General features: G+C 43.4%; 1 protein-coding gene across 6 annotated transcripts in view; it reads right to left on the bottom strand.

The window, feature by feature from the left end:
* Positions 1-27,951, bottom strand: part of ERI3 (ERI1 exoribonuclease family member 3) — a 1,277,520-nt gene that overhangs the window by 827,472 nt on the left and 422,097 nt on the right. For all 6 annotated transcript variants that reach the window (XM_069232797.1, XM_069232794.1, XM_069232796.1 and 3 more), the window contains 2 exons: positions 17,851-17,910; positions 15,233-15,324 (listed from right to left, as the gene is read on the bottom strand). In XM_069232797.1, the coding sequence (XP_069088898.1) occupies positions 15,233-15,324; positions 17,851-17,910 (152 nt within the window). The remainder of the gene's footprint in view (positions 1-15,232; positions 15,325-17,850; positions 17,911-27,951) is intronic.

Below are 27,951 nucleotides of genomic sequence, written 5' to 3' on the forward strand. Positions count from 1 at the left end.
CCCAATCCTAAATGAAATCTATCAATTGCTTGAAAACAACCCCCTGTCCCACAGAGCATCCGGAAACTTCTACAAAAAATAAAAAAGCTACAAATAACTGCATCTAAACTGAACATGCACAGATTCCAAAAAGCCTGCAAAAGGAGTAGGGAGAATCAATAAAGAAAGAACTAAAAGCTCAACTGCGGGGCCTAAACAAAAAGTACAGACAGATTGTATGGGCAGCAAAAATTGAGCAGGTGGAAACAGAATGGATGCAAGTATACACATTGATGGTCAAACGGGCAGGTCAAGCTATGGAGGTATCTCAAGAATAAAATGGGTCTACCAATGGCTAGAATCAATGTTATCACTGTACAGCAGTGGACACTGCACATACAAAATCTATATGCATCAAATGCTCCAAGTACTTACCTGGAGACCCAAAACCCCAAAAATATTGTGTAGGAAAATGGCTCCCTGTTGCAGTAACCCCCCACTTTTTGTCTGATATTGATGCTGACTTGACTGAGAAGTGTGCTGGGACCCTGCTAACCAGGCCCCAGCACCAGTGTTCTTTCACTTAAAAATGTACCAATGTTTCCACAATTGGCACAACCCTGGCACTCAGATAAGTCCCTTGTAACTGGTACCCCTGGTACCAAGGGCCCTGATGACAGAGAAGGTCTCCCAGGGCTGCAGCATGTCTTATGCCACTGTGGGGAGCCCTCACTCTGCACATGCACAATGCCTCACAGCTTGTGTGTGCTGGTGGGGAGAAAAAGACTAAGTCGACCTAGCACTTCCCTCAGAGTGCCATGCCAACCTCACACTGCCTGTGGCATAGGTAAGTCACCCCTCTAGCAGGCCTCACAGCCCTAAGGCAGGGTGCACTATACCACAGGTGAGGGCATATGTGCATGAGCACTATGCCCCCACAGTGTCAAAGCAAAACCTTAGACATTGTAAGTGCAGGGTGGCCATAAGAGTGTATGGTCTGGGAGTTTGTCAAACACGAACTCCACAGTTCCATAATGGCTACACTGAAATCTGGGAAGTTTGGTATCAAACTTCTCAGCACAATAAATTCACACTGATGCCAGTGTGGAAGCTATTGTAAAAAGCACCCAGAGGGCATCTTAGAGATGCCCCCTGAATACCAATCCGACTACTGGGGTTCCTACCAGTTCCTGCCAGCCTGCCACAAACCAGACGAGTTGGGGAGAGTGCCTTTGTCACTCTGTGGCCAGGAACAAAGCCTTTACTGGGTGGAGGTGCTTCTCACGTCCCCCTGCAGGAACTGTAACACCTGGTGGTGAGCCTCAAAGGCTCACCCCTTTTGTTACAGCGCCCCAGGGCATCCCAGCTAGTGGAGATGGCTGCCCCTCCGGCCACTGCCCCCATTTTTGGCGGCAAGGCTGGAGGAGATAATGAGAAAAACAAGGAGGAGTCACCCACTAGTCAGGACAGCCCCTAAGGTGTCCTGAGCTTAGGTGACCCCTGCCTTTAGAAATCCTCCATCTTAAGGTTGGAGGATTCCCCCAATAGGATTAGGGATGTTCCCCCCCTCCCCACAGGGAGGAGGCACAAAGAGGGTGTAGCCACCCTCCAGGACAGTAGCCATTGGCTACTGCCCTCCCAGACCTGAACACACCCCTAAATCTAGTATTTAGGGGCACACAAGAATCATATTCCTGCAACCTGAACTAAAGAAGAAGGACTGCTGACCTACAAGCCTGCAGAGACGATGGAAGAAGACAACTGCTTTGGCCCCAGCCCTACCCGCCTGTCTCCTGAGTCGCAAACCTGCAACCAGTGACGCATCCAACAGGGACCAGCGACCTCTGAAGCCTCAGAGGACTGCCCTGACCCCCAGGACCAAGAAACTCCAGTGAGCAGCGGCTCTACTCAAATATCTGCAATAAACTTGCAACTTTTCTACAACTTTAAAGACTTCACTCTTCCCGCCAGAAGCACAAGACTTCACACTCTGCACCCGATGCCCCCGGCTCGAGATCCAGAGAACAAACACCACAGGGAAGACTCCCCGGCGACTGCAGCCCCTTGAGTAGCCTGAGATGACCCCCTGGACCCCTGCAGCAACGCATGCAGAGAGAATCCAGAGGCTTCCCCTGACCGCAACTGCCTGTAACAAGGGACCTAATGCCTGGACCAAGCACTGCACCCGCAGCTCCCAGGACCAGAAGGAACCAAACCTCAGTGCAGGAGTGAACCCAGGCGACCCTCTGCCTAGCCCAGGTGGTGGCTGGCCAAAGAAGCTCCCTCTGTGTCTGCCTGCACCGCTAGAGTGACCCCCAGGTCCCTCCATTGATTTCTATCACAAACCCGATGCCTGCTTTGCACACTGCACCCGGCTGCCCCTGTGCCGCTGAGGGTGAGTTTTGTGTGCCTACTTGTGCCCCCCAGTGCTCTACAAAACCCCTCTGATCTGCCCCCTGAGGACGCGGGTACTTACCTGCTGGCAGACCGGAACCGGAGCGCCCCTGTTCTCATAATCACCTATGTGTTTTGGGCACGACTTTGACCTCTGCACCTGACCGGCCCTGAGCTACTGGTGTGGTAACTTTGGGGTTGCCCTGAACCCCCAACGGTGGGCAGCCTATGCCCAGGAACTGAGACTTGTAAGTGTCTTACTTACCTCACAATCTAACCAATACTTACTTCCCCCAGGAACTGTTGATTTTTGCACTGTCTACTTTTAAAATAGCCATTTTAACAAAAACTGTACATGATATTGTTTTAGTTCAAAGTTCCTAACTTACCTGTGTGGAGTGCCTTGCATTTTATGTATTTACTTCAAATCTTCAACTTGTGGTTGTAAAAATAAATTAAGAAAATATATTTTTCTATATAAAAAAAACTATTGGCATGGAGTAAAGTCTTTGAGTGTGTTCCTCATGTATTGCCTGTGTGTGTGTACAACACTACCCTCTGATAAGCCTACTGCTCGACCACACTTCCACAAAATAGAGCATTGGAATTATCTAATTTTGCCACTATCTTACCTCTAAGAGGAACCCTTGGACTCTGTGCACACTATTTCTTACTTTAAAATAGTATATACAGAGCCAACTTCCTACATACTGTCTATAAAATCCTGAAGAAGACCAGAGCAAATAAAGGGTCAGGCCCAAATGGTACACCTGCCAAGGTCTTCAAGGGAGTCCCAGACCTGTAGTCTGTCATCTTAACATGGCTCTACCAATCTTGCCTAGCGACCACGCATGTCCTGGAGAACAGGAGGGGCTCCATCCTGAACCCCATATACAAGGAGGGTGACAGGATCAATCCATCCAATTATCACCTCATCGCTCTCTTGGATATCGAAGCAAAGGCTTATGCCTCAGTCCTACTCAAAGATCGGGAACGCTGGAAAATAATACCACTTAGTCAAACAGGATTCAGAGCTAGCTCTTCTACAGTGGATAACAAAGTGGCCCTACTTAACTTAACTCACCGGGTAACTCAAGAAACAACTTCTGCTCTTTGTCTGTTTTGTGGATTATTCATCCGCCTTCGACCTGGTTGACAGGAACGGTCTATGGCGAAAACTCAGAAACTGGGGTGTTCCAAACAACCTGCTCCAGGCCATTATATCTTTTTACACTTCTACTTAGGTCCGGGTTAAGTTAACACAGACAACAGTGAGTATGAAAATCCAGACAATGGCCTCAAGCAAGGCTGTGTTAGCGCCCATGCTATTTAACCTTTACACTTCAGACATGGGTGCCGCTCTGAAACAAGCAAATATATGACCGCCCAAAATTAGAAGCACCAAGATCCCGCCACTTCAATAGGCATACAACATCATCCTTCTGGGCAACACCAGTGTTGGCCTACAAAAGGCCCTCAATGCCTTGCATAAGTATAACCAGAATAACAAAATGATGGCCAACAGTTCTAAGACCAAGGTATTCGTCTTTGGCAATTCAACAAAAAGTATATAGATCTCACTTGGAGCTTGGGCTCACTAAAAATTGAAACAGCTGATAGTTACAACTACCTAGGTGTTTGGATATCAACTAAAGGACTAGCCAAAAGGCACAATCAATTACCACGGCAGAAGCAATTCTAATTGGAATGTGCAAATTAAATAATGCTGTGGAAAGCCCTTCTACCACCCCAATAAGGAGAGCAATAGCAGCAACCCTCCTATGAACGATTAGGTATGGTCATGAAGCCTATCAAGGCCAGCTAGTCAACACCATGGACAAGTATTAGCTTAAAGCATTCAAACTGGTCTTCAGACTACCCACATACCTCTGGAGGTGCTTAATAAGGCTGGAATTCGGCCTGGAGGCCAAAACATGACCAAAAAAAGCCCCTTTCCCCACCTTGAAAGCCTTCTCCAGAGCATCTTCGCCCAAGAAGGGAACCCCTGGTTGCTATATCTTCAGAAATCTATCGCCAACCTCCAAATCAATCAGCCGGTACTGGACAGTCTGCAGCTCTCATGTGCTGCCATTAAAGCAATGTTGAAAAAAACAAATGAAAGCACTATCCAAGGCAAGTGACATGGATACATTTTGTAATACCAAACAACTGTTAGAAGTGGGGCAATAGTACACCAACGCTCAATCGGCCTGCCTCAGATCTCAACCCTCACTCAGTTGGGTCATTCGGAAAGCGTGCCTCAAACAAATAATGTTTGCAAAGCTAATGATTCTACGAACAAGAGAGGTAAACCCCAAGTGGCAGTCACTCATTAAAACTTCAAACTATAGACTTTGTGCCTACAAGTATGAATCCTTTAATCACCTATTAAGCTGCTGCCAAGCACTCTTGAATTTTCGCCGTACATTATTCAAACCACTCTTGCTTGCATATGGAATAAGAACTTGCAATGAGGCCACAATGCTGGTGTTCACCCTCATTGAGCCGATGGAACTAGCAAAACTTGGCAAATATATAAGCCTCACGCAACAATGTATAAAGGAGGTCCTTAATGGGTCACACTGCCTAAGAACTGGTTGACAACAACTCAGACAACCCCCTTTTGTTACCAGTTCATCAACCCCATTGCACCGGACCGGCGCATAAGAACTTTCTATACTTACTGAGCCCTGCGACCACTGGATCATCTCAGCTTTTACCCATGGGATAGTGCACTTTATTGCTTAGTTCACACTCTTTCCTTTCCCTTTCGTTTACCTAAAGCTAATTTTCATCTGCTCCATTTCTCCAGGTCTTCCATTTTAATCCTTCCCTAAAGAGATTGGCAACGCTATTTTAATCTCAGACGAATTATGGTATACTGGTTTTACATTTAAAGTGTTTTTATTGGTCTAATACCCATTACGTTCTTAAAATTGTAAAGGTTTTCATTAATCATACACTAAAATATTCTGATCTACTATTACAAAGGGCCGTGTAATTATCCTACCTACATCAACCTATAACGAGGACTGTGTAAAGGTAAAATTGTGCAAGTGTACTCGTGTAAGGTTCACAATTTCACAGAGCTGCAAAATTTGTAAACTTCACACAAAACTGTGACCAGCAACATTAAAAGAAAAAAAATGTGAGATGTTTCATGCAAAAACGTTTATTTTGCGGGATTAGTTCTTCTACCAATAGAACACTTTGCAGAGTTTTTCCACTCACAAAATCCACTGTTTGCGGGTTTATGTCAATCTCTAAAACAAACTATTTTTGAACTTTGAGAAGTCACAAAGTTGGTCAAGTGTAAAAATAAGACTTTAAGAGGCAGGCAGAAGCAGTTACTCACCCTCACGGCACCACTACATTCAACTTAACCACAAGTCGCACTGTTTTAAACTTGAGTCAATCCCTGTTTTTGTTGATTACTGCCTGATTTCACATCTTTTTCTTGGAGGTCACTGGGTAAGGGTTGTTGCTATTTAACAAAGTCACTAAACGTCACTTCTACTTTGGTCTCCCCAGCGAACCAACAATTACTTTGCTAGAACGCCTGCTCTATAATCGCTAGAAGAATGCTGCAACCTGAATGTTTCTTTCACTTCTTCCATTACCTCTTCATAGCACCCTAAAACTGCTCTACTCCCAAAACTTTGCAGAGGGGTTTCTCCTCCTGCTCTTTTCAGAGGTGCTTTGACTGAAGAGGTGCAAAAATGGCGTGTGGCATCATCACACTCCCTTCTTTACCAAAACCACACTTCATGCCTCTTCAAGAGTACATTAGTCTCTCACTATGCACTGTCTGGTGTTTTACAGTAAGAACATGAGAGCACGAGATGGGATCTCACCCTTCGACTGACTTGAATCCATTTTATGTCCCTATTACTCAAGGAAAGACCTTACCAGAATACTCTGTGCACAGTTTTCAAAACGTGAACATCTGTAGATTATGAACATGTGATTCAGCATTGTTTCAGTCTTTGTACTTCACTGCCATACAGGCATGTCAAACTGAATGCCAAACGTTTTCTGTAAGCCACTTAAATACCCTTGACTGTACCAGTCTGTGACAATGTTGTGTCCAGGTTTTTGTTTTTTTATCCTGTGTCACCACAGGTTGAATGTGAGCTATGTATGCGATCTAAAACAGTTTGCCTTGAGAACACTATTCTATGTATACCAGCTGTTTGTAATAAGAGTTGTGAATCTGATTTATAGCTGCTCAAATCACTACGACCGCCTTAGCATTATTACACATTAACATGTATTTTAATTGCACTACCATCTTGTTGCCCAGTATTATACACGGACATTTAGCCTAATGGTTCAAGAAAAACTAGCCTTGTTCAAAAGTTGCCGGAGCCACAACAACTGCAGCTTTAGTGAAGTTAGCATTACACCGTAGATTGGTGCATCCCCGACGCCCGGGACATCTTGTTTGGGGTCCAGGGCAACAAGTTTTTATGTTTACTTTGTCCTTGGGACAAGTAGGCCCAACCCCCTGCAGCACAAACCCTTTGGCTGCCTGTTTACAGAGAGTTGAACTCTCTGCAGTTGAGGTAATGTGTTTCCAAAAGATAAAGCTGTTCGAACTTGTATTTATGGTTCATTATTTGAAAGCCTTCATTATTAGGGTGCGTGCTGTAAATAAATGTTTTAAGGTCACACTTCACTACTGACGTTGTTCCAGTACAAAACAAAAAAACATGTACACACATGTTTGAAAAGTTTAGGCTAAGAGGCTAAGTATAATGCTCCCAGAATGCTCTCTGATTATATGCAAATGAAGTGTCATTTAGTAAAATGTGTTGATGCATGCTAGTATTTCCCAAAAATATTTCTAATGGAAAATCAGTGTAACCATTTTCAACACGATTATGGGAAGCATGAAGAAAAACAAACACTGACAAAGCCAACTGATCTGACATATTTTTATAAGTCTTTTAGTTTCATCAATGTGTGTCTTGTTTTGACATGGCTTTTGTAACACTTTATTGTTGTGGGAGCTACCAGGCCTTAAACATTGTAACAAACATTGGCAAAACCCCCCCAAAAAGTTTTTGAACTCTTAAAGCACACGTTGCCACCAGCGGCATAACAAAGGCCCCGCAGCCGCCCTCCAGGGGGCCCCGTCAGCACAGCACCTGCCCTGAGTGAGTCTGGAGAGGGGGCTCCTCCATGTTCTTTGCAAAGGGGCACCCTCCAGTTTCGTTACGTCACTGATTGCCACTGTAGTTCCTGACACTGAACAAAACTACTTTGTGTGGCAATATGCTCCTTGTGGAAGAGCAGAATGCGATCACTCACAGTAAAGCCAGCCGAAAAAGAGAGAAATAGAAGTTTAATAAAAACAAAATGTCTTTGTTAACACCAGACCTAATTAGGGACCAAGACCCACATGTAGGTAGCTTTTTGCATGTCGCAAACAGCGACTTTCGCTGTTTGCGACGTGCAAAAAGCACATTGCGATGCACAATCCCAGTTTTGCGATTCAGTAACCTGGTTACCGAATCACAAAACGGGTTTGCGACTCGCAATTAGTAAGGGGTGTTCCCTTCCTAATTGCAACTCGCAGTGCAATGTAGGATTGTTTTGTGACCGCGAACGCGGGCGCAAACCAATCGCAGTTTGCACCCATTTCAAATGGGTGCTAACACTTTCGCAAAAGGGAAGGGATCCCCATGGGACCCCTTTCCCATTGTGAATGTCACTGTAAACATTTTTTCAGAGCAAGCAGTGGTCCTGTGGACCACTGCCTGCTCTGAAAAAATTAAACGAAAACGTTTCAATTTTCGTTTTTGTTATGCATCTCGTTTTCCTTTAAGGAAAACGGGCTGCATTACAAAAAAAACTGCTTTATTGAAAAGCAGTCACAGACATGGTGGTCTGCTGTCTCCAGCAGGCCACCATTCGTGAGGGGGTCGCAAATTGCGACCCACCTCATGATTATTCATGATGTGGGCATTTGCGAAGCCCTTGCAAATCACAGATGGTGTCAAGGACACCATCCTACATTCGGATTTGCGACTCGCAATTTGCAGGTCACAAATCTGAACCTACCTACTTGTGGCCCCAAATTCTTAAAGAAAGTGACAAAAGTGCACCCATGGTATATGTCGTACCCCTATAAAATATTTGTGAACTGTATTTTAGCGTGGGTAAATACGATGTGTAGATTTGCTCATGTGAAAATCTATTGAGCATTTGCAAGTTCATTTTCCCTCCAGCCACTTTCTTCCCAACCCTGGAAGAAGTTCTAATTCTTCCATTGTCAGGAGTAAATGTCCAACCTTTCTTATTATGGGAAAATATTAGAGAGAAGCTGGTAAAAATCTTTAAAACATGCAGGTTAGTAGGTTTGCAGACTCAAAGGCATTCCAGCCCTGGAACTATTGCTTACTGCTTCCTCCAGCCCCAGTATGCAGATCTGCAGAAAGGTGACAAAATAAGGAAATTGCTACAGTAGGGATTGAAACTCCAAGTATTCAAGCCCTACTATGGTAGTAGCCCTGGCATAATCAGAGAGGCTATTAATTGCTGCCATAATTTGTCGCCACACTACATGGCACCAAAGGGACAAGTAGATCTTTTTACAGGACAAGTAGATTTGAGAAGCAACCTGTCCCCTGGACAAGTAGATATTTTAATAAATTCCACACCCCTGAGTACATCTTAGAAAGTTACCTTTTCTGTCCCTGAAGTTTCTGGAGGCTAATTACTTCTCCAGCTTCTCTCAGCCTGTACACCTGAATAAGATGTGAAATTGCTCCAACCAGCTACCAAATAGGTCACTGTGATTGACATGCAGACCTGAATGGTCAGGGATGACTTATTTGAGCTCAGCAGAAGTGTGGACACCAGACTCAAATTCTGCTTGATAGGACTTTTGAGTCACATACAGCACTTGATACACAGGGAAGAGAAAAGTATGCCAAGACATTGATGTGGATCCACTCTCTACTTGCGGTCTCTGCACCTACCTTAGGGCTCCCTAACTAGTTAAACTCTTTACATGCTATATCCAAGAACGTGATGAATTTGTTCTTGGGATACCGGTACAGGATTGTGGTGATATTAACAGCCTACAGCGCCCTTTCCTCTACTCTAGATCCCACAGCTATACAACTCCTTTTAGTCTCCATTCTGTAGCAGGGGATGCACATCTTTTTGAAGCCTTTGAAAACATTGGTCTGAGTTCTACATTGATTATGGACACACCCCTTCAACAAGTTGATGCCCTTCTCCTCACTACTAAGATCCAACACCTTTCCACTAACAGGCTCTCCCAGTAGTAGATTATATGATTTTGTACCTCCCTTAATACCCATGTCTGTTATCCCACTAAAAACCCTGCATCTCTGATGCCCACCACTGCGGAAGGATAAGAAATGTTACTTATGTGTAATCTTGGTCCTGCATCATAGGTATTCTCACTGAAATCATCAAAGTAGATTACTACTGCCTACTCCTTCATAAGATGTTTACTACACCCCTATTCGAAATGAATTGAGCCTCTGAGGTGAACTGCCAGCAGAGTGCATGCTGGGTAGTGGAAGCTGCTGTGGCTCTTAAAACTACAATGTACATTGTGTGCATCTGATGCTCTTTTAACCTACAAGGCACAAGTCCCTTAATTTATCTTTGCAGTTACAGCAGGGTTATATGGCACATTTCTACATCAAATGCTGCAATGAGGTTTGGTATCTTACGTGTATACCTTTACGTTCCTGCACATAAAATTAAATTAAAGCTGACCTGTCACAGACTTATGAAGATGTCACCAGACTGTTCAACGCTGAAGTGGCTACCTCCAATGTAAGATATTTATATATATATATATATATATATATATATATATATATATATATATATATATATATATATATATATATATATAAATAAGTGTCCCGGCGTCCTGGCACATGGGTGGGACAGAACACCATAATTTTCTTGGAGTAGCACAATATATAACAAAGCCCCACATTGATATTACAGATACACTGATACCCAACTGTGAATTAGCATATTTTGTGGAAGGATCATGTGTCAAAAATGATTACGGTGAGATTGAGGGAAGAGATGTATGCACTGCATATCAAATTGCTGAAAACCACTGCCTGCCCAATGCGAGATCTGCTTAAGTAGCTGAACTTAATGCTCTGATCCAAGCTTCTATCCTTGCTGAGGAAATATTGTAACTTAGTTCACAGACTCAAATTATGCGTTTGGAGTTGTGTAAAGCTTTGGGCTTCTCTGGATGCAGAGAGGTTTTCAAATTTCTACTGGTACCCCGATTAAAAACTGCTTGCACATTCACAATCTCCTGAACAATTTGCTGTTAGCCAAGCGGGCTTTGGGATTACCCTCACTGGCTAAAAAGACAACACTATCTCTAAGGAATGGAGGTACTATGTTTGTTGAAGAGACCAATTTATTCCCTGTTTCTACGTTAAAAGATTTGCCTCTTTTCAGCAGCAAGCCTCTGAAAATGAAAAGCAATACTCTACAAAACAAAATTGTAAAAGGGACATGAAAATTTCTTGTCCCCAATTTCATTGGGTGTATCATGGAGCGGGCCCATGTCAGACAAGATGGTATGATTCTAGCTGTAGCAACCCACTCGTATGTGCCTTTTGTTCCTTCTGTTGCCCTTAACTATTGTGCATCATATTTATATGTTCTTGTGATTGCTTGTATGTTTTCGGAGTGGGGGGACGAATATCCACATGCATGAGCAGATGCCATAACTGTAGCTAAGTACATACTTAGTATGTCATCCCATGGTACATAAGCCAGAATTGCATCTTGAGCAACAAAGGAACACACTTGATTTCAGCACTAATGGAAAAGAATTGCAAAGCTTTAGGGATCAATCATGACCTTCACAGTGCTTATCACCCTAATTCAACGGGAAATGTAGAAAGAACTAACATCACACTTAGGAAAAAGACAGTAAATATCTGTTATGAAACACAGCTGAAGTGGCCAGGCACTTTGCCTTTAGCGCTGAGGTAAATTATGTCCATTCCAAAGCAGAGAACCAAGGTGAGCCCTCACCAACTACTTGTGGGAGGCCCGATCGTTGCATTCAATCCCACTTGTCTCAGCTACCAAGCAACACCTGAAAGTAAATGATGATGCACTTCTCCACTAGTGAAAAACACTAATTTGATGTATCTAAAGTTTCCTTTCTCAGGCGTTCTTATCTGGCTGCTGATCCAAAATCTGCCAACTCTCCAGCCAGGAGATTAGGTGTATTTACAGAAGCACCACAGGAAGTTCGCTCTGCGGCCCTACTGGAGAGGGCGTATCTTCTGTTATTCATCAACTACACATCTATAAAGTGTCACAAGCTGCTGTTGCTGGTCCATTCCTCCCAATGCAAATGTGTGTTGCAACCCCAGAAGGCAACTTCCCACAAGTGCTTATCTATGGACCTGCACCAGGCCCTAGGATAGGGCTACCTGCATCTCTAGCAACTAGACTGGATGCCGTAGGCTAGCTAGCCATTTCAGTTACAGAAGGGACTCAACCCACTAGTTAAACCTCTGTGCAGCAACATAATGAAGGACTCATCGCATCTCAGTATTACCACCTTTGTCCAAATCGATCTATGGATCTGGTCTTTTCCCTTGGCTGCTGCATTTAGCATATGGATCCTGGTAGGATCTCTCTTGGCTGTGGAACAGGGAGTTGTCGGAAAGTCAATCTATACTGCACCTGTCCTTGAACGGTGCCACCGTTCAGTGCATGAGATTAACTCATATGTGCTATTGATCGAGAACTACCACCAAATGATGAATCTTTCTTCCTGCTGGATTTGTGGTAACTTGCTATCGACTTCCTGGTGGTGTGCCTTTGATTGGAGTGCTTCTGATAAAAAGTGAAACAATAGCACCCATACAGTGTCTACTACTGCCAAACTATTTACAATGGTAACTACTTAGCCACCTACAATGGCCCACGGAATATTTGACTTCCTGGGGTTCAACAGCTTTGTACTTGTGCAGTCAAAGTACAGAGAACTCACCCCCCCAATCCAAAGTAAAGTCAATGTCCATCAAGACTGAAAGGAAACCGTATCTTTAAATACACATTTGTCTGTAAATAAAATCAGACGTATCTTCACTGCCTACAAGGGTCATTCAGGTGCCATAAAAACGCTATAGAAGTTTATCGCCCTTATACATTCAGCCCCAATAAATACAATAACACAGGGAAATGCACTGGTGTAGGTAAGGTGACAAAATCGACCATATCTCTGAACAGTTATGAAAAGGCTCTTAAAGATACAGATAGGGCAGAGAAGGTAAGCGCTAAAACAGAAGTGCAAAAAAATAAGCTTGCGGATTTCACAGGGTCAACCTGAAGTGAAGAGAATTGATAAAGACCAGACACTGCCATCATGTTAAGATTTTTCTGAGGAAGTAGAGACACCCAAACAAAACAGATTATAAGTGGGATTAGAGGTCATCCAATGGTAAACCTCAGGAGATTTTTTGTGTGGCCCAAAAGCATTCAGAGCAGAACACAGCCAGCCCCTGCTAAGTGGGCAAATCACAATATAAAACGTTTCCAGTGCAAGATACTTGGTGAGTCAAATAATCCAAGATTGCATTTAGAATCGCTCTTAAAACCTGAAATCCTTGGCATATAATCCAGGTGGGATGAAGTGCATGAATCAATGAGCAAACTAACATTTGTGAACCACACTGTACAGAATCAAATCTTCTCTAGGCGCTACAGCAACTTGTGCGAGTTGCATATGCTTTTCTTCCAGAAGGTCATAACATACTAAATCACAGTTAAGAGAAATGGGAGATTGTGCAGCATCTGAGCTCTGCAGTATTGAATGATAAAGACCTTTTAGTGACAGAAACTAGTGATGTCCCTCACTAGAGATGTAGTCACAAGAAAAGCCACGTTTCCCAACATGTAAGGAAAACTGTCAGCCCTATGTTCATTTCGGGAAAGACTTTGGCTTCACCTTTTGATTTAGAATTTAGAGGTGTGTCTTCTGTAGTAGACCTTGACTCAGCAGCAAAAGCGGATACAGTTTTGACTGAAGACATCAAGAGCTCTTTTTTGTCTTGCACTGAGAGAGCGCCGACACATACTGTGTTCTCTTTAAAAGGTCACCGAAATGAAGCTTAGGTTTTCATGTATAAATGTGTAAAGCAAAGGCTTGCACAGGCAGAACCCAATCCCAAGTCATATAAAAAACAACTGACTTTGCCTCTAAGTCAAGTAGAACATTTACTCTGGCAGGAGCTCCCCATCTTTGAGTATACCCTAAAGAGAGGGTGTCTGCTTCAATGGGTGCTTGTTCTGACTGCAGATAGCCTGTCATGAGTGCATCGTTTTTAAATAAAAGCCCGAAAGAGCAAGAGCAGATAAAGTAGGACAGGTTGGGGCAGAAATCTTAGAGCCTTCTGACAAAGCTGGTGGATGAGGCTATAAGTACACATCTGTAGAATCTGCAGTGCACCAGAGGTGGGTAAATCCAGCAATCACTACAAAGGGAACCTCAAAGAGTCAGCAATGGTCTTCGGCAGACTACCTTCATTCAGAGCACTCATACTGAGGGTAAGAAACCTGCCTTCTCTACGACCTAAGAAATCTTTGAGGCTAGAGAGGGTTTCATTTTCTCTTGTATAGTTTGACGAAGATCTAAGGTGGGAACACCTAACGTAGTTATTCTATTATTTGAAACACAAAGGCCACCTTTGAATGTGCACTTGCATGCAATAGTACAAACTGTTGCTCAATCTGAGTGGTCTCTGCAGAAGAGGCAACCAGACCGACCCAAAGTGTAAACATGCTGACTCAAACAGAGAAAGTCAGAAAAGTGACCCTTCGGTTTATGTCACTAGCTATAGATAAAGCATAATAATGATTGAAAGGAAAAATGTGTGGAATACAAACTCGCTCCTCTGGAACAGAACAGAGGTGAGGAACGACCTTTTTGGTCCTATATTTTCGACCTCGAGCAGATCACGTACACATGTATACCAAGGACATTCACAGCATCCTCAGGAGATGGGGCTCACGCAGCACTGAAGGGAACATTTAGTGAGCAAGAAAGTCGGTCAAGATCCAAGGCTAATGAGACTAATGGCTCATTTCCAAGCAAGAAATGGGGCATCAGAAAGGACACAACAGGCATTTTTTAATAGGAAGGTACTGGATGGAGTGTATGGGCCATATTATGGTTATCTGCAAACAGGTTCTTCACCCCAGAAAACAGTATTTACCACAGAAGGTGTTTCATGGAAGTCCTTTTTGTGAAAAATGGCAGTAGGTACCTTAAAGACCAAAATGGAAGGAAAGACAACTTGTCAAATTTCTTTGACTGAAGCAATTGAGGTGGACAAAAATGTTAACCAAAAACCCACCAAACAAACTCATACCACTTAAATTAAATACAATATATCTCTGTAATAATGTGTACTTAAGAAAGGCATTTGAAGAAATCCTTATTCAGTATACTTGGTAACCCAGCTCCCGTTTACTCAAGCACACACACATGTAAAGAAACAGTATGAATAACGTCACAGACTGCCTACGAAACATTTCTCAAGAAAGTGCCAGTCAGTATATCTGACCTCTATCTATCCCTTTGTATGCATTCTTCTAGTTGATTTTGATCACTAGTCTTTTTCTCAGATCTATACAACCCTTTCGCAATTCTTCAAAGACAATGCCCTGCTGGAAATATCTCAAAATAAAAAACTAAGTATTCAATAGCGAATGTGATGAATAGCACATCAAACGCTGGATAACTTGTGGGCTGTGCCCACTGCCTGGTGGAGGTGCACAGTGAGGAATGCTGGTACTTCAGATCTATACTCACATGAGTTTCAAGTCCCAGTCCCCGCAGGTAACAAAGATTGACTTGACGCTAGGATCGAGGAGGCCTTCTTTACCCATCCACTCATCCACTCTCTGAAAGAAAAAGAAGGGTCTGAAGCAAAGACACCATTACCAGCCATCACATAATCCATAACAGAGCTGCTATTCTGAAGAGCAGAGTTTACATGGGGTGAAGAGCACCCTTACACAGCATGATTACATGGTCGCCCACAGCTCTGGACATCACCTCATTCAACAATACGAATCCCCCATGGAGGGCAATCAAAATAACAGAGTTTAATTGGAGGTAACCAAACACAATGGCTTGGTCTTATGAATAGTTGTGAAACAAAGATAAGGAATGGGTGATCAGGGTATAGGATATATGTGTAAGGAACCTAGGGCCAACACTGAATCAGAAGCTAAAAGAAGGCATGCTAAAAACCTGAAATGATACAAAAAGAGTGAACGAGTAGATGAATGAACAGCGTGCATTTTGGCAAAAACATATTCAACAGCAGTATCAAGTGAACATGAAAAGTTTATAAAGGGAAACATCCTGAACAACTACGTCTAAACCATTACTTGCCTGAACCACTACTGCTAAACAACTAAAAAGTCTCTACAACGAATTACTGAACAACTACTGTCTAAACAACAATTGTGCCTGAATAACAATTTCCTGGACAACTAATTTTAAGGTAAGGTTTTCTTTTTTATGGTTTATTAGTTGTTTAGATTATATACATATTAGTTGTTCAGGCGATTGTTATTCAGGCACAATTGTTGTTTAGACAGTAGTTGTTCAGTACTTAGTTGTAGAGACTTTTTAGTTGTTTAGCAGTAGTGGTTTAGGCTATTGTTGTTTAGGACCTAGTTGTTCTGTCACATTCGTTTATAAGTGATGACAAGAGATAGAAGCTGAGAACAAGTGTCAATGATAGAAAAATTAAACCTTGAAAAAGTGGTGATAAGGCTAAACATTTAACGTTGAAACAAATAAAACTGGGTTCTGAACCAGATTTGATAATAGTGAGGGACACTGGGTGAATGCTTCGCCTCCCTGGCTCTTGTTTTTCTTATCTGAAAAAACTGGGAGCACTTACAAATGGGTTTCACTAAAGAAATAACAGATATATAAAATTATGCACCTGTAAATATACAAAAAGGTACAAAGCTTAAGCGTGTTAAGCCACAGTAAAACAATGTGACAGAAATCTGGGGTGAAAAAATGTGGGGAGTAGCGGAAAGTGATTACGAAGGAATTTGCGTGTGACAGAACGCAGGAAAACAAGGTAGGTTGATGGAACAGGTTGCTGTGATCCTTCATTATCAAGAGGGCTCCTTCCTTTGGGACTGAGCTAGTCTTCTAGCTTGTTAGCCTGGCAGGGTTGCACTGCACCTGAGAGTGCTGTGGGCTGGTGCTGTGTCCAAGACTTCTTCCACTCGCTAAGTAGACAGTCAGCTCTGGGATACAAAGGTGGCGGAGCAGGTGATTGTGAGATGTGGATGCGCAGCAGGGGAGGAATGAATTATGCACTATACATACATCTAACTGGAGAAAGGCAGCACAAGGGCTGCACTCTCTGCAGGTAGTTCTCTACATCTACTTCCCCCGCTCAATCACAAAATCATGACAGACTCCACTGCTGAAGATATTCAGCTTTCATGTCTGGATAGTTCGGCTCATAGCGCGGGTGCCCAAAGACCTGCTATAAAATCAGAGGCTACTGGGATCACTAACGAAAAAGGAAGGTCTCACTAACGAAAAAAGGGATTAAAAAGCCAACACTGTACAGAAAATGATTTCTCTTTCATTAAATAGAACACAGCTGGATTAAAAGTAGTACAGTAGTAATCAGGAAAGCAGTCTATAATGGCAGAATCTTTTCTCTTTTTATCCCCCATTTCTTGTAGAGGAGTCAAACACAATGCAATTTGGAATATTAAAACAACTTCTGAGAACATCTCAACCAGTGCTGCTTACATACTACATCTGTGCACAAAGAGATGCATGTGTGGCGCTGCACAGACAACATGATGTTGGGATGCGTGGGACCTTATTTCTCACATGGGGGGGGTGAACTACGGCCAACAGGGGCACTACTAGGGTGCCGTCGCATCACCAGCGGAGGGACACAATGGTACCGAGAAAACAATTGTAATGATAAGCTTTTACGATGAGTTGCGATACCAGGTCATGCAGGAAAAGACAAGGCCGAAGCCCGTAATCTGAATCCACAAGCCTGAAATATAACATTCAATTACTCCAGGAGTGAAAATAGGGGCAGGCCTCAGGAAACAAATACAGGAAAGGAGTTATTACTCGCATATGGCCAGACAGCATCGGGCCACTCATCTACTTAGAGGGCACAAGGACGCATGCCAACCAGTTGTAAAAACTGACCTCTGGTACGTCGAGCAAATATTTGGTGGGGTTATTGTGAGCCAGAAAAAAATAACAGGGGCATTGAAGAGAATGTCAGTTTAAGGAAAAGGAGTGAGACAGGTTCAACTAAAACGGAAAGTAAACATGCATATAGCCATCACCTATAATCTGAATGGAAATGCAAAGGAAACCATGGTCAAATTTCCCCATCTGCTAGTTTCATTACTCACTTCCAACACTTGATTCAGAGTTGGCTGCCCATCCACCATTTCCTGGATGATTCCTGTGAGCTGTAAAAGAAAACAGAAAGAAAGAAAATTAAATTCAAGAAATAATGTGGCACTAGTGTGTTAAAAACAATGACAAAATTGCTTTCCAAACAACATTCTAATATAGCAAATCAGGGCATCACGTCTATGTAGAAGAGATTATCCGGGACACATGGGATTGACTGCAATAATCGGATGACGATGACTATAGAATATGTATAATTTAGAAATAGAAAAGATCAGATGAGAAATTAATATTCAAGAGCTGGCAAGTAAACTTCAGTTTCGGTCTCAGGTGTTCAAAATGTTCAATTTCACTGGCACTGTGAAACAGAGCAAGGCCTAGAGTGTAGACCATGAATGACAAGACATTCTGTAGTACAACAGCAGAAGTGGTATAACAGGCCCCACGGCTAAACCCTACAGTGAGAAGTAGGGCGTCAGACAACCGGTGCAGACAGAAAGAAGAACTAGAGAGCAGTAACGCCGGACTCGAGTACCCGCACACATCCACCCTATGGAGACAGAAGAACTTGAGCCTCAGACATTCAGTCGAAACCAAACCGTTAAGCTACTAGACTATACCTCCAGCACACACATCAAATAACCTGAGCTCTGAATCCTCTCAGTCAAAACTGTACAGACAGAACTACAGTAACAGATTCTAAGCCCAAAATATAGCGAAAATAACTAGAGTGGCCTGCAGGTCCACACCATACAGATGAACTAGAGCAGTACACTCCAACTCGTATAGGTAGATCGAGAGGGAAACACTCCCTTCCTAATCATGACTGTCGTCTAGTCTACCTGATCCCCAGTCCATACCATATAGATAGAAAAACAGCAGAAGTCTTTTTGCCAATACAAATAGCGCTTGAGCACCAAACACACAATTTCATAGCCTGGGCCATGCCTGGCACCGAATCTAAAACATATAATTATAAGTAATAGCGTGTTGGACCCTAGCAGCCCGAAACAACATAAATAGATGACCTAGAATGGCAGATTCTACCAGTCAACCCAAAGGAAATAGTGCTAGAACTACAACCCCTAGAATATATTTCAAATTTTACCAAATTTTTTGTTTTCTTTTAAACGCCCAGATTTTTTTTTTTATATAAGTGTTTGACCCTGCGGCTCAATAAAGAAGTATGTGCTGTGGACATGATAAAGCTATTCCAAATGGAACTACTGGCCTTCAACATTTTGAATAATGCTGTAGGCTTGTGAATATATGGTTAGGCTTGGTCTTTTGTGGTTTTGCCATTAGTGCGATACAGAATTATTTCCTTGTGTGTGTGACTGGCTCAATCAGCAACAACAACAAGCACTAGCAAAGCCAAAGAAAAGGGGTTGGCCTTGGTGATATGTGAGACGTATAAAACAGAGTGACAGCAGCCACTCTGTAGAAGTAAGAATTCCTCAGATTTTTGCCTGCTAAGAACTTTGTCACCATTTTTGCAAAACTAGTCTTCTTTCTACTTTGGCTAATGATGCAAAGTTTAGTGATGCTCTGTTAAGAGGGTGCAATTAAAAAAAATGGGGGGTCCCCAAACATATCTTTCTCAATACATTTTCCATTGACCTTTTAGACAGACATAGCGGCAAAATGGCTGAACGGATTTACATGAAATTTTCCTGGAATATAAATTATGGTATGGAAATTGTTGTTTTTGTTACTTATCTGAATTTGTTCTGCTATTTTTAAGTAACAAGGGACAAAAACCTAGTGATATACTAGGTATCTTTGTGGCATACCATGGTACATGGCGATGACAAAACACAATATTACTAGTTAATCAACACAATATTACTAGTTAATCAAAGTCCTTGCAAAATGAAAAGGCAGCCATATTGTTTCGACCACGCTGTCCTTGTTCTCTGTTTTATGTGAAATATAGCTTACTACTCTTTTTGTAATATATATGAAGAAATGAGCCAGCTTAGTAAAGCCTGTAGGGTTAGGAAAAAGTACTTTTATTGATTTATATAATTTTAAGAAATGTACTATGTACTATTGGTACTTTCACAACATTACTTACAAAGTACCGCATTGCCTAATGATATATGAAATACAAAATACTAAGTACTGTTGTCTTGCATGCTTTCAATTGTTACAAATTATTTAGTTATATATATTAACAGCTGGACATGCAAAACATCTACAGGTTTTTTCCACAATCCACTTGATTTGTTTTTCCCCTGTGTGTCATGATGACTACTACCATATGATCATCTTGATCTGTAAATGTTCTAACGATGACACTGGAGTGTAAGAGAAATGGTAGTTTAGTCTGAAAACACATAAAAATTAAAGCAATGATGGACTGACTTATGTTTTTTTTTTTTAAATCAATCCGAGATCTAAAACTTACTATCTACTTTGAAGCTACCACAAGGGGCTGTATCGCCATATTGGTCTTTTGTATCACAATTCTGCCTGAAAAGATGTATTGACACCGCAGTACCAGGAACAGGTACTGCTGGAGGGACAGATGTGCTGGTTGAGGTGCTGGTAAAGCAGAACTACTACAAGGTGCTACTGGGTGGACAGATGAAGTTGGATGGTGGTTCAGGTGCTGATGAACCAGAAGTCAAAGTTTTTGCATTAGCCTCCTCTATCTCCTTCTGACACTTTCTTACCGTATGCACCAACCTGGTGAAATAAATTGCCTGCTGGTGCTTCCTAATTCCTGTGGTATCAGAATGAGTATTGTTTAAAGTTCCCACTGGAAATAACTTTGTTACATAGGTTGAATGTAATGAGTTTGGAATTAACTTTACTCTCTCTGGTTGGCAAAGGAAAAAAAAAGACATAATGGTGTCCTTTAGTTTCTTTCTCTGAGCCACCTATTTTTAGAAACATTTTTTTTAAAATAAGAAAATGCATAGATTCAATGAAAAAACAAATGGTTTAAGAATAGTTATAACTAGGAAAACATAATTTATTATTTCTATACAAAACCAACTTAAAAACATTAGAAATTCAAAAGATAGTTATAATTTTTTAGTTATAACAAAGTTATAATTTGTGCCACGCCTAAAACTTACCATAACTCACACACCTCCCTTTGTAAGGAGTGCCGTCAACTCACTAGCCAGACTAAATTAAGTCTAATTCAGTCCCCTACCATACACACTCTTCTCTAACATTATCTAATTTCAGATGTCAGGAGTGCTGTTATGAATGTTGTAATTTACGATGCTAAAAGTGATGTAAAGTTATAGGGTATAGGTAGGGCATGGCGAAGGACTGAGCTATAGCTATTTTATTCTGGCTAGCAAATTGGCGACACTCTACATGTAGGTGTGATAGTTGTAGTAAGGTTTGGGTGAGAGGCAAATTATAATTTTAAGTTACAACTATAAAGTTATAACTATAACTTGCATTTGTGTAGTTTAAGTTTGTTTTGCATAGAATTAATACATTAGGCTTTCCTAACTCTATAACTAATCTTAAAATGTAGGGTTTTTCCCATTGATATACATATATGTGTATATATAAACACAATATGCATCAGAAAAGAAAACATGTCACAATCTAAAAATGTAGTGGCTCCATGTTTGAAATAAAAAAATGTAATTTAAGAACAAATCAACCATCACAAATAATTTAAACAGAATAGTACGGTGTTTTCAATAAGACAGGTGGACACAGAAGAGGTTAAAACATTCTTTAGTCTTCATGGTTGTTCTGTGTGTCCAAAGTTCTTTGCGTTCCCCAATCACCCTTAAAGATCCCAACCTGTCATTGGGCGTATAGCTTCCTGTTAAATTGATTTTATATTTATAGGGTTTAATTAAATATCTTCAGTTCTGCAATTCTTTCTAGACTTTCTCCTCCTGGGAACACATCTCATGCTGTTCTCAACCCATGGGCAGGGCCGAAGGAATTATTCAAATCTGCGGCGGCAGCATTCACTGCAGAGTTATGCATCTGCCGTAACCAGTCACCTGCTGCGTAATTTGTGGATTTTAACAAAAAACATTGTTTCTAGCCCAACTTGATCGAATATTAGTAAAATGGGGTGATCCAAGTTGCAACACAGTGGATGGCCCTTCACAAAAAATGTTGACTAGTGATCTTTCAGTTGCTTTTTGCTTTATTTAGGAGTTAAACTGGTGCTAATGGTGTGCCCTGACTGTGTTAAAAAAAGTTTACAAATGTTAACATAATAAAGCAATACTATGATAAAATATGCCATTTGTCACATAATTTACATGTTCTTGCTGCATAATTTAGATTTCTTGCCACATAATTCCAGTGGCTGTGCCTATGGGCCATTCAATAGAAATCATTTACATATAATACATACTAGACACTGTGGGTTACATTACTACAGTTCAGCCTAAGGGGAAATGGTGAGACATCTCAGAAAAACAATACTAACAATTCGTTTTTTTAATGTAGGGTTTCACACCAAACTTCAGCCTTTCTAAGCAGTGTAAATAACAAATGTTACTATTACCCAATTTACAGTACTCATTTTACGGACATTGGAAGGATGGAAAGCCCAGTTTGTCTTGCTGGGATTTGAGTTTATAATCTCCAGGACACTTTGAAGAAGCAAGAGTTCAGATTTCAGTCATCCAGTCGGGTCACCGGCTTTAAAGCCTACACCAACAAATCATATAATGTGTATGAAGCCACTACCCACCAAAAATATATCAGTCTAAAAATGGAAATAATGTGTATAATTCGTTTGGTCAGCATATCCTTCCCACCAAATATCAGTCAGCACCAAATCCTCAATGCAATTTAACAGTAAGATCAAAGGCCCGAACAAATCAGTGATAACAGAATATGACGAATCTACAACAGCCTATAACTGAGGTTAAGCTATGTGCTTTAGACTGTATATGGTCCTGAAAAGCAAACACCTCTGGGAATAAAATACATAAAACTCCAGGGTGATTATTGCAAAAACCAGAAATGGAAAATAATATGTCAATATTCACATAGTTACCCTCGTGTTTCCATTCACTCATTGAAAAAACTACCAATAACAAGGTTATTCCTGGTCGAAGAATGTGTGCTGTAGAGGGAACTGTATTGTGATGTTGGAGACATGGATGTCCTCAAGGACAGATGACCTCTCCCACCCTGAGCTGGCATGATTCATCATAGGGCCCTCTTCCCAAGGGAACTTAGCAGGCTACTAATAAGGGCTACTACTCTCTGACAGGGGACCTCTTGAGGTCTAACTTTCAAGGTGCAAGGGAATCCCTATGTATAAGGTGCAGGTTTAAAAGTAAAATATAGAAGTGTTGTCGAGGACACAGTGTTGTTAAAATTACCTCCGAGTACACCACATACCTTTATGTTTGCTCCCAATGGTAAAATATAAAAGACAAAGGGGGAACAATGCAACCCAAGAGATGAGTCAACATGTTTTAGCCTGCTCTGGCTATTGAGGTACTCGGGCTTTCATTAGGACCTGTGCCTTTTCTTCCCCGGATATACTCATATGTGTAGGTGAAGAACCCCCGTCCCCCGGTGGTTATAATGTCTACACGCCACAGACTTGAGAACCCAATGGTGGTTGATACTGTCTCGATTCATTGGGTTCTCCAGCACTGCAGCATGTGCAAGGTTCAGGTCGCCATGTTCAGACATCTTGTGAATAAGTCCATGGGGTCAGCAAAATGCAACACAGGTCGGCATCAGGAGAGGATAACAGGGCTCACATTAGGCGGATGAAACAACAGTGACAATATGACGCAATTTGGTGATGGTTTTACCAATTTGGATTATTTGAAATTTGATGTGATATTTCTAATGTCTTTAGCATGTCTGGTCGTTTTGAAAGGTGCTTCAACTCCCAGTCTTATCCAGTAGAAACTACTCTTATAGCCTAACCAGAAGGGTGATGTTCCAAAAGGGTGCACCACCAGAAATAGATCAGTCAAGTTTACAGTCCGAGCTCATGTGTCACATGTGAGGTTTGTTGTGTTGGAACACACACACAGGTTCCAAGAATCCAAGCCTCCAAGTGAAAGCATCACTAAGTTGATATCAGCATCTAATAGTCGGCATAACACATAGAACAGTGGCAGAAGCACAGCCCACAGCTGATGTGCAAGCCTGCAGTTCATTCATCACAGATGAACAAAGTAGGTCTTTACCATACAAACAGAAGAACTACAGCATTAGGCCTCAAACATTTTTAAAGCTCAAAGCTACAGTTGAAATTGTTCCATATAACCTTGGCTTTGGAGATAAATACAGTGTTCTAGCGACTGGGAACCCAAAGATATCTTTAGCAAATCACACCTCTCGGAACAAAACAGAGAATTCATTATAACGCAGTCCCGTACATGGTGACTGAACAACTGGAAAAGTGAGAAAATGAAGGCAAAATACAAGAGACAAGAAGCTGAAAGAATCTGTAAACTGGGAGTAATGTAACAGAAATACATAAGGTCTCACAGCACATAAAATTAAACGAGCATGCAATCACAGCAACAAAACATAAGCGAGCCAATGAACTAACATACGTTTGGTTACTTGTGACCACTAAGTTATCAAGTGTGGCCATTTCTGCTTTGCACAGCGGCCCGACTTCTGCACAGGCAGAAACATAAAAGGCTCAGAAAAAAACTCAAAAACATACTTCATCCTCCTTTCCTCCAAATAAAAAGAACCGCTGTTCCTCCTGCTCTGAAACTAAACTACAATTTGGGTAATATCTGGTGAAGAATGAATTCTAAAGTGTGCGGAGTTATGGCTCTGTCATTAAGACGTCTAAACATTTCTCTGAGTTAGAGTGAAACGGGGCCCTGGAGGAAGGCCCTCGCCAAGCGTGGATAAAGGCGTATCATGGAGGCAAATGCATCTTCATCCACGCATGGGTTAAGGGCACTCTGCGGAAACGGCCAACCCTGAAGATGGCGCTTTGAGAAGGAACTATATGAAGATGGATGCGCCCGCTGCCTCTAGCACCCGGTACTCTGCCTGGTCGCTTCACCCGCAGACGTTCGTCTCCGCATCTGCACCAGGCGCACTTGTTTTTAATTACAAGTGACTCGTGGTAGCGGGGCATCCGGTTCCCTCCGTTACCACCACGCCCAAGACCTCTTCCTCAGAGAGAATGATAATCCACCCAATGACCGCGAGCTCCGGTCAAGTCCACCGTTCTGGCTTTGGAAAGTAGTTTTTATGCTGTAGTGAGACACGGAGGGCGAGTGTGGTCGGCAGCAGCTCAAGCTTCACTCATACACAGAACCAGCACAAAAGGAGGGGCCGCAGTGAGAAAGGGTGCCGAGCAGCACAGCACCACCTAACCTCCACACACAGGGACAGCACATGCAACACCAGTGCAGTGAGAAACGGTACCGAGCAGCACAGCACCACCTAACCTCCACACACAGGGACAGCACATGCAACACCAGTGCAGTGTAAAAAGGAACCGTGCAGCACAGGGTCAGCTGACCTCCACACACAGGGACAGTGTGTGCAACACCAGTGCAGTGAGAAACAGTACAGAGGAGCACTGCACCAGCTGACCTCCACACACAGGGACAGCACATGCAACACCAGTGCAGTGAGAAACGGTACTGTGTAGCACAGGGTCAGCTTATCTCCACACCCAGGGACAGTGTGTGCAACACCAGTGCAGTGAGAAACAGTACAGAGGAGCACTGCACCAGCTGACCTCCACACACAGGGACAGTGTGTGCAACACCAGTGCAGTGAGAAACAGTACAGAGGAGCACTGCACCAGCTGACCTCCACACACAGGGACAGTGTGTGCAGCACCAGTGCAGTGAGAAACGGTACTGTGTAGCACAGGGTCAGCTTATCTCCACACCCAGGGACAGTGTGTGAAACACCAGTGCAGTGAGAAACAGTACAGAGGAGCACTGCACCAGCTGACCTCCACACACAGGGACAGTGTGTGCAACACCAGTGCAGTGAGAAACAGTACAGAGGAGCACTGCACCAGCTGACCTCCACACACAGGGACAGTGTGTGCAGCACCAGTGCAGTGAGAAAGGGTACCGAGCAGCACAGGGTCAGCTTACCTCCACACACAGGGACAGCACATGCAACACCAGTGCAGTGTAAAAAGGAACCGTGCAGCCTAGGACCAGCTTAGCTCCACACACAGGGACCACATCTACCACCAGTGCAAGCATCTCTTATACACAGGACCAGTACAGAAGAACAGGCTGCTGTGGGAATCCGTACTGAACAGAATAGCACCAGCTTATCTCCACACCCAGAGACAGCACATGCAACACCAATGCAGTGAGAAACAGTACAGAGGAGCACTGCACCAGCTGACCTCCATACACAGGGACAGCACATGCAACACCAGTGCAGTGAGAAACGGTACCGTGTAGCACAGGGTCAGCTTATCTCCACACCCAGGGACAGTGTGTGCAACACCAGTGCAGTGAGAAACAGTACAGAGGAGCACTGCACCAGCTGACCTCCACACACAGGGACAGTGTGTGCAACACCAGTGCAGTGAGAAAGGGTACCGAGCAGCACAGGGTCAGCTTACCTCCACACACAGTGACAGTGTGTGCAACACCAGTGCAGTGAGAAAGGGTACCGAGCAGCACAGGGTCAGCTTACCTCCACACACAGGGACAGCACATGCAACACCAGTGCAGTGTAAAAAGGAACCGTGCAGCACAGAGTCAGCTGACCTCCACACCCAGGGACAGTGTGTGCAACACCAGTGCAGTGAGAAACAGTACAGAGGAGCACTGCACCAGCTGACCTCCACACACAGGGACAGCACATGCAACACCAGTGCAGTGAGAAACAGTACCGTGTAGCACAGGGTCAGCTTATCTCCACACCCAGGGACAGTGTGTGCAACACCAGTGCAGTGAGAAACAGTACAGAGGAGCACTGCACCAGCTGACCTCCACACACAGGGACAGCACATGCAACACCAGTGCAGTGAGAAACAGTACCGTGTAGCACAGGGTCAGCTTATCTCCACACCCAGGGACAGTGTGTGCAACACCAGTGCAGTGAGAAACAGTACAGAGGAGCACTGCACCAGCTGACCTCCACACACAGGGACAGTGTGTGCAACACCAGTGCAGTGAGAAAGGGTACCGTGCAGCACAGGGTCAGCTTACCTCCACACACAGGGACAGTGTGTGCAACACCAGTGCAGTGAGAAAGGGTACCGAGCAGCACAGGGTCAGCTTACCTCCACACACAGAGACAGCACATGCAACACCAATGCGGTGAGCAACAGTACAGAGGAGAACTGCACCAGCTGACCTCCACACCCAGGGACAGCACGTGCAACACCAATGCGGTGAGCAACAGTACAGAGGAGCACTGCACCAGCTGACCTCCACACCCAGGGACAGCACGTGCAACACCAGTGCGGTGAGAAACAGTACAGAGGAGCACTGCACCAGCTGACCTCCACACACAGGGACAGTGTGTGCAACACCAGTGCAGTGAGAAACGGTACAGAGGAGCACTGCAGCAGCTGACCTCCACACACAGGGACAGCACATGCAACACCAGTGCAGTGTAAAAAGGAACCGTGCAGCCTAGGACCAGCTTAGCTCCACACACAGGGACCACAACTACCACCAGTGCAAGCATCTCGTATACACAGGACCAGTACAGAAGAATAGGCTGCTGTGGGAATCAGTACTGAGCAGAATAGCACCAGCTGACCGCCACACCCAGGGACAGCACATGCAACACCAATGCAGTGAGCAACAGTACAGAGGAGCACTGCACCAGCTGACCTCCACACCCAGGGACAGCACATGCAACACCAATGCAGTGAGCAACAGTACAGAGGAGCACTGCACTAGCTGACCTCCACAGACAGGGACATTACATGCAACATCAGTGCAGTGAGAAACAGTACCGCGCAGCAAAGCACTACTGTTGGAGGCGGCACGTTCTGGTTGGCGGAGGAGGGGCACTAGCCAGGTAGAACCTACCAATCCTGTCGGGTCGGGTGAGTACACTCACTGTATAACCTGTGCTCACCCTGGAGTAGCTTGGCACAGGGCAGTCAGGCTTATCACAGGGGCAATGAGTAAAGCACTGGCACAGCACTACCACAC

Source organism: Pleurodeles waltl, chromosome 4_2, assembly GCF_031143425.1.
Source record: "Pleurodeles waltl isolate 20211129_DDA chromosome 4_2, aPleWal1.hap1.20221129, whole genome shotgun sequence".
Classification (NCBI taxonomy): Eukaryota; Metazoa; Chordata; class Amphibia; order Caudata; family Salamandridae; genus Pleurodeles; species Pleurodeles waltl.